This window comes from Conger conger, chromosome 8, assembly GCF_963514075.1.
Source record: "Conger conger chromosome 8, fConCon1.1, whole genome shotgun sequence".
Taxonomy (NCBI): Eukaryota; Metazoa; Chordata; class Actinopteri; order Anguilliformes; family Congridae; genus Conger; species Conger conger.
Genome location: NC_083767.1, coordinates 34,492,787 through 34,504,867, shown reverse-complemented (window position 1 = coordinate 34,504,867; position 12,081 = coordinate 34,492,787). Strand labels below are relative to the sequence as shown.

At 45.4% G+C, this 12,081-nt stretch overlaps 1 protein-coding gene across 1 annotated transcript in view; it reads left to right on the top strand.

Annotated features, from left to right (window-relative positions):
• LOC133135786 (sodium/potassium/calcium exchanger 2-like) overlaps positions 1 to 12,081 on the top strand; it is a 70,225-nt gene that overhangs the window by 31,620 nt on the left and 26,524 nt on the right. The window contains exons 3-4 of the mRNA XM_061253067.1: positions 3,864 to 3,902; positions 6,029 to 6,137. Coding sequence (XP_061109051.1) covers positions 3,864 to 3,902; positions 6,029 to 6,137 — 148 coding nt within the window. The remainder of the gene's footprint in view (positions 1 to 3,863; positions 3,903 to 6,028; positions 6,138 to 12,081) is intronic.

The window sequence follows — 12,081 nt, the reverse complement described above, 5'->3', positions numbered from 1 at the left end:
TCATGATCCCTAAAGTATAGCAACCTGCACAAGCAAAGAAGTTGTTAGAAGTAATGAAAACAGTCATTTCTACATACGTATACAAAGGGAATATGGGCACAAATAGTCTCCACATAGCGGTTTCCACTGTTTAGCTTTAGATTTTAGCTCATGCTATTTGCCTATTTGGCATGTTGCCCCTCTGTGTGGATACACCGGCATAATAAGCCGATCGGCAAGTGTAAAAATAGGATTCGATGGGCTTTAACCTCTGGGTGACTGTCATGGCCATATGATATAGTCGTCCGGTTGTGGTGGGAGACAGATGGAGTCATGGCAACACAGTATGGAAAGGATTTTTAATCATTATAAATTTACTTGGAGCTTAACTGGAGGCAGCTGGACTTTTCAGGCTTTTTTTAAAAAAAAAATTCTTTTTTTTTTCTACAAGCTATTTCTCTGTTGGAGGAAGTGGAACCGTGGCAATCCTGTCTGCTGCTGCTGCTGAAGCATTTTCTGGACCTTATCTCAGCGTGATTTTTCCTAGAGATATGTGTGACATCACTCGTTCCAGGAAAGGAGGAAGGGCGAGGGGAGGGCAAAAGGATGGAGGGGGTTGAAGGAGGAGGAGAGAAAGTGCGGCGTTAATCCGCTCCTCTGTATGTTGAGCGGCTGTCCAAGTGATGCCCTACTCATAGCTCTCCTCCTGCTCATAGCTCTCCTGTTCATAGAGCTCACCCTGTTCATAGCTGACCTCCTGCTCTTAGCTCTTCTGCTAATAGCTCTCATGTTTGTAGTTCTCTGGCTCATAGCTCTCATGTCTGTAGTTCTCTGCCTCATACCTATCTTGTTAGTAGTTCTATGGCTCATTGCAATCATGGCGGCCTGTAGCATAGTGGTTAAGGTAAATTACTGGGACACGCAAGGTCGGTGGTTCTAATCCCAGTGTAGCCACAATAAGATCCACACAGCCGTTGGGTCCTTGAGCAAGGCCCTTAACCCTGCATTGCTCCAGGGGAGGATTGTCTCCTGCTTAGTCTAATCAACTGTATATCGCTCTGGATAAGAGTGTGTGCCAAATGCCAATAATGTAATGTATGTAATGTTTGTAGTTCTCTGGCTCGTAGCTCTCATGTTTGTAGTTCTCTGGCTCATAGCTCTCATGTTTGTAGTTCTCTGCCTCATAGTTCTCATAGGTAGCTAGAAGAGACCTCCAGCTAGAGGGTAAGGGGTAGGTGTGTCATAAATCCACCTTTCCCCTAACTCACCTTCCTTAACCCTCTCGAGAAGTCAGGTGCTCATCTTTATTAGCAGGGGTGGGGGAGAGAGGTAAAGATAGAATGGCAGAGATAAAGAGAGAGGGAGGGAGTCAAAGAGAGATTGAGGGACGGAGGAGATGACAAAAAGGAGAGAGAATGATACTGTGAGAGGGGTAGAAAGAGGAAATAATTGCAGGAGAGGGTAAAAGAATAGAGAGGAAAGAAAGAAAGATAGCCTGGCGACAGGTTATGATCGGGCCAAGGTGATGGCTTTAGACTGTAAACCGTTAAAGGTGAACGTCGGAGACTTGCTAGCACATAAGCTGTGCCGTTTATAGCACTAATAGGGCTCAATTACTGCCAAATGTAGCCCTTGGCATTTGAGAGGTGCTGTATCCAGGCCATGCAAGGTATGTGCAGGGCTAAGCTAAGCAAAATGCTGTCTCAACACACTTTCCAAAAGCCTGTCATTCTGTGATGCCTTCCGCGGAGCGTGGGTGGTCTTAGCTTGGGCTGTCCTGCATACAGGATGGGCCATGGCAGCCATTTTGATTTTTAAAAAATGTAGTCATTCTTATTAAACCTGAGACTTCGGCCAAAAATGTATTTGATTTGGATTCAAATACTTTTCTACACTTTACTGAGCTTATCTGATGCATTGGAACCTAGGAAATACTCTCAAAAAGTTCAAACACACCTTCTGGTCCTCTTGGTTGATTCAATTGCATCAGGCAAGATCAGTCAAGCACAGACAAGTATCTGAATTCAAAACAATTATGTATTTGACCCAGGTCTGTTAACCATAATTGTAAGTATTGTTTTCATTTTTTCCTTTTTTATATCAGCTGTCCGGTCTGAAGATTAGATTATTTTCGAAGAATGAGGCTTTTTTGGTTGTTGTGAAAATATCTCTGTCTTAAATAATCTTTACCATACAGCTGCCTTTGTGCCAGGGAGCGGTCTCTCTGCCATTAGTTAACACCTGCCTCTAGCAGCAGGCAGCAAACATACATCCAATATTTTAGGCATCTCAGGGAAAGGAAGTGAATCAAAACACATTGCATGCACTATGTGAGATAAAGCATCTCTGCTGAGGATGATTAAATATGACACGTCCCTGTGCATTGCAAGTTGACACATCTGCAGCTGTAAACTCCAAAAATGGAACACAAATTGGGAATTTGAGTTTGCTGTCTTACCTTACGAGAGCAGGTTTTCAGGAAATGATTGCCATCGTAAAGGTTGTCGAAGAAAAATGCTGATGAAAGAACTTATGCCACTGTTTGTGTTTAGAAATGATGTGATGGAAGATTCCAGGCTTTAGAATCGTTGGAACTGCTATACGGCTGAAAACTATGACAGTACTCGATGATGTTTCGCAATTCTGACTAGAATTTGAGTTTGAATAAGATACATGATTCAGACCTCAACTGTAAAATCCAGCTATGGTTGAAAATTCAGCTGGTCATAAATTGGTCTAGCCGGGTATGAGCTGGTCGACCTGCATGACATAGCTGATCATGAAGCTGGTCTAGCTGGGTATGAGCTGGTCAACGAGCTAGTGCCGGTAGCTTGTCTGAGCTGGAAGCTGGGCAACCAGCTAACAGCTGATTCAAAACCTAGCTTGAGCTAGTCAAACCATGTCCAGCTGGGAGCTGGTCTGAACTGGTCAACCAGCTACCAGATGTTTCAAAACAAAAAAAAACAACAAAAAAAATACTTACGATGACTGTATTTTTTGCTTAGAACAGCACTTCATGTGTATTTAGTTATGGATGTGATGCTTTAATTTGTGGAAGGACCTATGCACTTGTAAGTCGCTTTGGATTAAAAGCGTCTGCAAAATGACTAAAATGTCAAAAATGTAAAACCTAGCCTGGGCTGTTTTTTTCAGCAGGGCTCAAATCAGTGGTGACACTCTTGTTTACTGAACATCTAATCAGGAAGTTGACTACATGAAGTAAATTTAAATTATGGTGGTTCAACAATGCATGAGAAGGGATCCAGATTCTTTCGAAAAATGATGCACATGGGCCCAGACATTTCTGCAGGCAATGGCATTTATTAAGCTTGGAATTAATAAAACGTATTGTGTGTTTCAGTAAACCTTAGAAGCAGATGCCTTTCGGATTAAAAGTCGCCCCTGAGCTGGGCTAAGATATCCTTACCCTGAGAAAGATGTTTCTGCACTGATCTCAATCTCTCAGCCCATACACTGCAATAAATAAGCGCTTTAGTCTTGTAATTAGACTTATCTAATAATATATCGTATTTTATTAGCTTGTTTTAAGTTACTGTTTGCTTGACAATTGGAATTTTCATACCCAGTTGGCAAATCTTGATGAGTGAAACTGTCTTATCTCATACATATATTAAAATACTTCTTTTTAGGTTTTTACAATGTTGACAAGGCTCTCTAGAAATCCACAACGACGGTTAGCGGTTTTTGTTGTTAATAATGTTGTTGTTTTAATTTTGTGGCGTTTTTTTGTTCGTGGTTTTTGTTCATCCACATCACGATAAAGTATCGTCTGTTTTGTCTTCTCATCTTTGATCGTACGGCATGCTTCACATCTGTTGTCTTTTTGTCTCTTTTCTTTTCTCTTCCTTTCTTTCTCTGCGAAGACGAGCCCAGAGCCCGTGGAGGATGAAAACAAGCTGTCGGTAGGTTCTGTGGCTTTCCTTCTACCTGGATACCTGTGTCTACATGTTTCATGTGAATGGGCTCTCCAAAATGCCCGGTCCCCCCCAAAAAAAAAAACTCTCATCAGTCCAATCCTCATCTCTGTGTCCCTGATTCAGATCCACACAGAGTTAAAAGTGCTTGTTTTTATGTTGTAGCATTGTGTCCTAGATTGTAGTTCATTTTCGTTCTGTTGTTACCGACATTCCTCTGATGTAGCATAAAGTGTGGCACAAAACAAGATACCTTAACCCTCCGTAACTGTATAACGTAAGAAAATATACAACAATTTTTATTTTTATCTCGGGTTTCTGTGCAGATGAATCTGGTGGCACTTTCCCATACAGGTGCCAAACTTAGGCTCTAAAATTAGAGGTTTCTCACAGATTTTTCTAATTTATGGATAAAAGGCTAGTCATTTTGCATATTGTGTATTTGTATTTCTATTACAATAATTGTGTGTTTATAAGACCCCAAACATAGAAGCGATCATAAAATCTTAACGTAATAGGCGGGTTAAACTTGCTGTTCCTGGGGAACAGAATCTTTAAAAAAATGGTGCATATCTGCAGCTTGTTTTCCAGATACAGAAGAGATTACGAAGCATATCAATAATATATATTGTACATGTGAACAAAGCAGATGCATCGTGGAAAACGCTTACTCTAGTCTTCTTTGTGTTCTCTTGGCTTTGACCTATCAAGGATGGAGTGGTTTTTATCACTTTTTATGTAAAAAGTACACAATTATTTCGGGGGACGGAACCAGCAAAAAACGAATGCCGCATCATGAGAATTCTGGAGCGGGGAATCGGGTTTGGGACGTGTGAGACGACAGAGGAGGAAAAAGGAGAAATGGCGTGATAAACATCGGAAAAGAAAGGGATTCCTTTTCTGACATGTTACCAGTCGTGAGAGAGAGCGTGACAGAGTGCCAGAGAGAGCTGAGAGAGACTAAGAAGGTGGGAGAGAAAGAGCTGAGCGAGAGAGAGACGGAGAGACAAAGAGAAACATTTTTGTAATGTGGCCTCAAACCCCCCCCCCCCCTTCCACCTGAGAGGAGTGTGAATCAGCATCATCAGTCGGGGGCCCCTCCAGCTCCAGACTGAGCTGCCAAAACCCAGCGGGAGACACGTGGCAGGACTGTTTAGAACAGCTGCCTCCCGTCTACGCGCTAACACCCCTCGTCCCCCTCCCTCACCCGGCCCCCTCCGAGGTGTGAGGATTCGGGGCGGTCTGCCACAGCTCCTGACACCGCCCAGCGCTGAGAGGGTCACCTTAGAAAACCCAGCCCGGCGAGGTGGTGGGGGGGGGGCGGGCAGGTTCACGCAGGAAAAACAGGCCCCGTTTCGGGCCCGCTCCCTCGGATTCCGTTTGAATTTTCCATCGGCGTGAACCGCATTCATCGCTGTGCGCCCCTCTCGTTCGTCAGGAGTGGCCACGAGCCCCTCGCGGCCGACCCGTTTGCGCGAAGCCGCCTTCTCAGCAGCGAATGGAGCTAATTAAAGGTCAAGACGCTCTCAAACTGAGAGGAAGGCCAGGAGTGTTCCTTTCGTAATGAAGTTGCGACGCCCCTCATTCATCATAACGTTTCATGACCATCCTCTTTTCCTCTCCCTCCTCATCATCCCCCCTTCCTTTTCTCCGGCTCCCCTCTCGAGCGCGATGAGTCACCTTGGCCACATCTGAAGGATAGTCTCTCTCTCTCTCTCTCTCTCTCTCTCTCGCTCTCTCTGTCTCTCCCCCCACAGCGCTTAGCATGGCAAAATCCCTTTAAAAAAGCCCTTCGCACTACATAAATTAGCTTATTCCAGGGTTCGCTATGTTTATTCCTGGTCGTTTCATGCCAGTTGGCACCCTGATCCCGTGCTGCTCCGCGTCACGGGGCTGACGAAGGAGCCTCATCACTCGAGTGTGGGTAGCAGCGGTGAGGGGCGGGGGGGGGGGGGGGGGGGTCGAACTATAAATAACCGGAGCCGTCGGTGTGGGTGGAAGAGGAGGGGGAAAAAAAGGAAAAGGAGTGTGGGAGATTCATTGGCACCGAACAGGAAAGGACGTCCGCAGGACGAGGCCCCGCCTTTGACGCCGTCTCCTCCCTCTTCCTTCAGGCCAAGCCCCGCCTCCAGAGGGGCGGAAGCTCCGCCTCCTTGCACAACAGCCTGATGAGGAACAGCATCTTCCAGCTGATGATCCACACGCTGGACCCACTGAGCGAAGGTACAGAGCCCCGCCCGTTGCCACACCCCCCCCCCATCCAGACCCCCGCCCATGACCACACCCCCTCCCCATCGTTAGAACACACCCACAGCTCTGTAGGTGAAAAATAAGTGGAAAAAAGATGCGCCAGCTGTTTGGCTAGGACTGCTTTGGCTGAAAAAAAACTGCGAAGAGAACAAAAAAGTGTATGCTGAAAACCAATAAAGAAAAAATTTATAAATGATTATATAATATTAATGATAGTGATATCCATCAAATTGCATACATAGTTATACAGAACTTGTTGCGTGTAGTTTAAACTCTTTCACTGCTCAGCTGAGGGCATGTTAAAAACCTTGGATGTAAAAACAGTACATTAATGGGGGTACTGGGTGGCTCCTTCCATTAAGGCACAGTGCTGGGCTGTGCCCCACAGTCTCAGATCAAATCTAGAACATTCCAAATAAGGGTGGGAATCGTTCTGCCCCATATTGGCCAGCAAATTAATACAAAATAAAACGGTCAGTGGCGTGTGTTAATGACATTTCATTAGATTTTGCTACCTTTTGCCTGGTGTTATTGTTGGAGCACATATTTGAGAGGGTAGGAGTTTCATTAAAAGATGGCACAAGGGTGATGACACAGGCCTAATCATTTCAATGCATTATTCTGTGCATATTTTCAGTATGTGAAAAATATCAGTGGTTCAGGAACCAAGCTGTGTTATGGAGTTGGGACAGCTGCACTCATGACACGGTAAAATGTCCAGTTACAGAGTACATATCAGTCCAGTAGGGACCATAGTACTCAGAAAGAGTTGATTCAACACTGAGCATACATAAACCGTGTAGCAAAGTTTTGAGGCTCTCCAAACTGTACTTTAATAAACTAGTCTCCCCATTAGTGACTTATCCATAGGCAATCTCACAGCCCATTGTGTGATGTAAACACATTGCACTACATTACATTAATGGCATTTGGTAGATGCTCTTATCCAGAGCAACGTACAGTTGATTAGACTAAGCAGGAGCAGTGCAGGGTTAAGGGCCTTGCTCAAGGGCCCAACGGCGGATCTTATTGTGCGGATCTTATTGCGGCTACATCGGGGATCGAACCACCGACCTTGCAGGTCCCAGTCATTTACCTTAACCACTACGCTACAGGCTGCCCCTCTAAATGTTTCTCTTTAAAAAGAGAACAAGAAGGGAGGATGCGAAAGAGCCACAGGGCAGAATAAAGTATGGTGGGCAGGGCATTCGAGTTTCCCTTTCCAGATAACATCACAGTTTGACGCTTAGGTTTAATGGCTGCTTACAGGTTCCATCCAGAGGGGAATGAGATTGTGTTGGGCGCCTCGTAACTCACAGTGCTGGCTTCTTATTTACGAGAGCGCTGAAGGTGCCCCCTGATCCTACTGCTCCGTCTAGAGCAGGGGTGTGCAGTCTTATCTGAAAAGGCCGGTTTGGGTGAAGGTTTTTCGTTTTAGCCCAGCATCGCCACACCTGCCTTGTCCTTTTCAAGGTCTTGATTGAAGGCCATCATTAGTTCAAACCAGAGGTCAGTGCTGGGCTAAAACAGAAACCTGCACCCACGCCAGCCCTTTTCGGATAAATAATAGACACCCCTTGTATGTAGCTTACAGGCTGAGAAAGGTGTCTGGGAGAAGTCCAGCCAAGTACTTAGCAAAAGGAAGGGATTGAACAAAAATGCCCAGCAAGGGCCCCAGTCAAACCCAGGCCCTTTCGTAGGAATGCAGAATAGTGTTATTGCAATTTTTGAGAGTAGAGCAATTCAATACGAGAGCACTATCCCTTCAGTTCTTAAATAGATGTCCTTTTCTGTCCTGCAAAGATATACTCCAGATGTGTGGTTCTCTCGCTTGGAGAGTATGTCCATGTGTCCATCCCATGATCTCCTGAACATCTCTGTGTTCTCCCTCAAACTTCCCTCTGCTTGCGCTCAGATTTTCGATGCAAAAACACTGCCAAAAGTCCTAAAAGTATGCTGTGGGTTTCAACCAAAGATTTTGTTAGGCCAACTACTCCCCTATGATCCACAGCATCCCAGGGCAGGGATCAAGGAGAATATCTTCCCAGTGGAAGACTCCTGTTTGTTTTGGCTGTGGCTAATGCTATCATTAATTGGTGCTAATTGGGAACATTCATTAATCTCTCTCCCAGGTCTCATGCCTGAGCTCCTGCTTGTTTTCTCAGACTGATAGCTGATACTGGCTTGATTAACATTAATACCTTATTAGTGTTCCCTTAGCAGTTAAAAAAAAAGGTTTTATGTTCTGACATCAGGAAATACATACATTGCTCAGTCTGAAATCTGTATCCATATTGCATTTTGCTGTGGGTCCTGGGACCACAACTAAGTAGGTGGGTCCCAAAAAAGCCAGTTGGGTCTTAACCCACAAACCAACTGGATCCAGAACAAACTGGTTATGTCCAGTAGAGACCCCCCGGCCTGCTGTTGGCATGCGCGTTTATCCTCGCGTGTGGTATGCTGGGGTCACACCTTTTTCTAGAAGATTCTAATTCAGTGAGGCTGCGTGCAAGAGGGTGCTGATATCCTGTAATCCCAGCTGAAGGCCCATTAGTGTTGTACTGGCATACATCTCGTGGTGAATCGAGCACTGTTACAGTGAGCAGGGGCAACAGGGGGTTCTGGAGCTGCATCAGCTTCCCCACATGTGCCAAATAGAGAGAGCCCCCCAAATTTTTGTAAGCCAACTTGCATACGGGTACATTGCAAACCATGGCAGAGGAAAGCTTTGGAAGTGGAGAGAGATTGCTTAGTTTTTATTCCTGGCGTTTTATTTTAAGTTCCATAGCCGAAAGATTTTATTTGCCATTTTGATGGTGTACTTATTTACCCCTTTTGGAATCTGAACTCAGCTTTAGGATTCGGGAAAAATAGGAAATGGGAAAGAGACAGAATTCAATTTAGTTTGAGCAGGCAGCCTGAGGGCACTGTGTGGAGGTTTCAGAAGAGATATGGGGCAACAGTTCCATAGCACGTCGCGAGCCGCACATGATCAGCAGCGTCCGTCTATTAGCAAACGGCCCTTTAACATCTCTAGGCAGAGGATAAACAGACCTAGTAGGCTAAGCACACCTCTGCGCTGTGAGTTCTACCCTTCATCATGAATTTGGGGGAGGGTGGACAGGTGCACTGAGCATGTGTGGGCCGACTCGGGACGGGAGAAACGGGGCGGCGAAGCGTGCCGGCACCTGCCACGCTCACAAGTCTGCAAAAAAACCCACCCTGGGGACCCCCCACCGCCCCCCTTTCCTGCTCAAGCGCTGCAGAGTACACATCTCACAACCACCTCCATCTGCCATGAGCAACATCTGCAGCCCTGAGAGAGAGAGAGGGAGAGAGGGAGGGAGGGAAGGAGGAGGGGAGGAGAGATCAAGGGGAGAGGAGGGGGAGAGAGATGGATGGAGAGAGAGGTGACGGAGAGAGGGAGAGAGACGGGCTAAAAGAGAGGAAGGGAGATGGAGAGGATCGAGAAGGAGAAGAAAGAGAGATGAGATGAAGAAAGAGAAATGGAGAGTGGGAGTCGGAAAAGAGGGGAGAAAGAACAATAGTGGTCTGTAGAGGGTTTTATTAATGTAAAGGCCGTAGAAATGTCACACAGGCTGTCCAGTATGGAGTGAATACAGAGGAGGCCATGATGTGTGAGAACTCCCTTCTTCCTCGATGGTAACAGCAGTTATTTTACTCATGTATGAAGAATGAAGGGTGGAGCGCGGAAATGCTGTGCGGCTGCGGTGAGAGGAAGCGTTTGGGTGTGCCGGGTCCCGTGGCCGCAGGATGTGTTTCCACATTTTGATGATAATCCTGGTCCCTGCATCTTCCTGCATTCCTGACAGATGGGAAAACCTTTGTCCTGGAATAACACACACTGTGGAAATCACCCTAAAATGCCCACCGGCAAATTTAGAAAGTTGGATTCTTCGTGGTAGCAAGAGTTGAAGAAAGCCAGTGCAAATCTGCTGAAGCTACCTTGCCTTCATTACAGCGTGACACTTTAAAAGATTGATGAGCTTCCTGGTAGCTGCTATATTGGGAATGTGCAGAGGTTGAATAGTGTGCCGGGATTTTCTTTTCATATATAATCACCTGGGACGGGCCTGTAATGTATGTAAAAGCTGATCTTCTCTGCTTTACTCAATGCTTTATCCACCCTAGTGTGCTGACTCAATTATGAATCACTGCTGTTGGCATAAGGAGGTATTACCATGCAGGGAAAAGGGATAAACGTCCTTAAACACACTCACGAGCACACACACACACACACACACACACACAGAAGAACTCACAGAGGCACACACACAGGTTTCGCCTTTTTTTTTGCTACCCAGACAGCGAACAGTTCTGCATTTGCCGATTTAGAGCGGAGCACACTATATTTTCTTGAGAGGATTACAAGGAATTGGAAAGACTGGTCAATTGGTGCAGTCCATTTGAAAAAATACTCCTTAAGTGCACTCTTGCGAGAGACAGGCGGCCGGGGTGGGGTTGGGGGCGGGGGGGGGAGCTGGGATTTGTAGCGTCTGAACTGGGAAATGCAGTCCCCTCACGTTCCACGTCGACAGAGTGCATGGCACTATCGGGATGAGAAGTGCAGAACGCCAGGCAGGTAGAACAGTGGATCAAAAAGCACTGGAGCCAATCCTGGTACAGGCACTTAAGATGGCGATGGCGGGGCCCCCAAGTTTATGCATATTTAAAGGCTTTTATCCAATTGGCTTAAGGCATGTCTTTATTTAGAGCGCACTGTGCATTTCTACTGTCTTCACAGTCGAAGTTAAGTGCCGGAAAGTCCTGGTTGGAAATTTACATTTCGGTATTTAACAGACGCTGTTGCATAAAGGCATATACACTCACTGAGCAGTTTATTAGGTATTATTAGACCTGCACCATGCAAATATTTAATAAGCCAATCATGTAGCAGCAACTAAATCCATACAAACATGCAGACATGGTCAAGAGGTTCAGCTACTTTTCAGACCAAATGGGGAAGAAATGTGATCTAAGTGACTTTGACCTTGGAATGATTGTTGGTGGCAGACCAGGTGGCAGACCAGTATCTCAAGAACTGCTGATCTCCTGGGATTTTCATGCACAGCAGTCTCTAGAGTTTGTAGAGAATGGTGCGAAAAACAAAAAACATCCAGTGAGCAGCAGTTCTGCAGGCAAAAACACCTTTTTAATGAGAGAGGTCAGAGGAGAAGGGCCAAACTGGTCAAAGCTGACAGGAAGGCAACAGTAAAGCAAATAACCACACAAGTACCTAATAATGTGCTCACTGAGTATAGACATACAGGTTTTGGCAACAAGCAGTGATGCAGTGCTAGGTCATTATTACATTACAAAGCATTTAGCAGACGCTCTTATCCAGAGCAACCGCATGAACGAAGTATAGACCGAACACAGGAACAAGTGTGAAGAGGGTCAAAACTGGTGGTAGTTGCATACATTTACAAGATAATCTTGTAGGTGCGAGAGTGAAATAGGGAATGCAGCATTATTTGGAAGCAGATAGGTTGGGGGATACAGTTTGGGTGGCCAGATTCCCTTGAGGACCATGTATACAATGCAATCAGAAAAACCCCATTAAAATATCCTACGACCAGAATACAGGAAAATGTATATTTTCAGAGAATAGGTCTGACACATGAAAAGGCCACAATATGCGGCTGTGCTGGAATAAACGGGACATCTGATCACAATATAGTTTTACATTTAGCAAAGGTACAGCTAGTGAACACTATACAAAGAGCATAGACATCATCATTATGTGCGCCACAGTTTAATTACTTGTGTTTTCAGTTTTGTGGTTAAAGATTGGATTTTGTCCCGATTGAGGCAGGGAGCTCATTCCATCATTCGGGCCTATGTTCTTTTTTTAAAATGAAAACCCACAGCCAGAGAAACAAAACCCTACATCTTT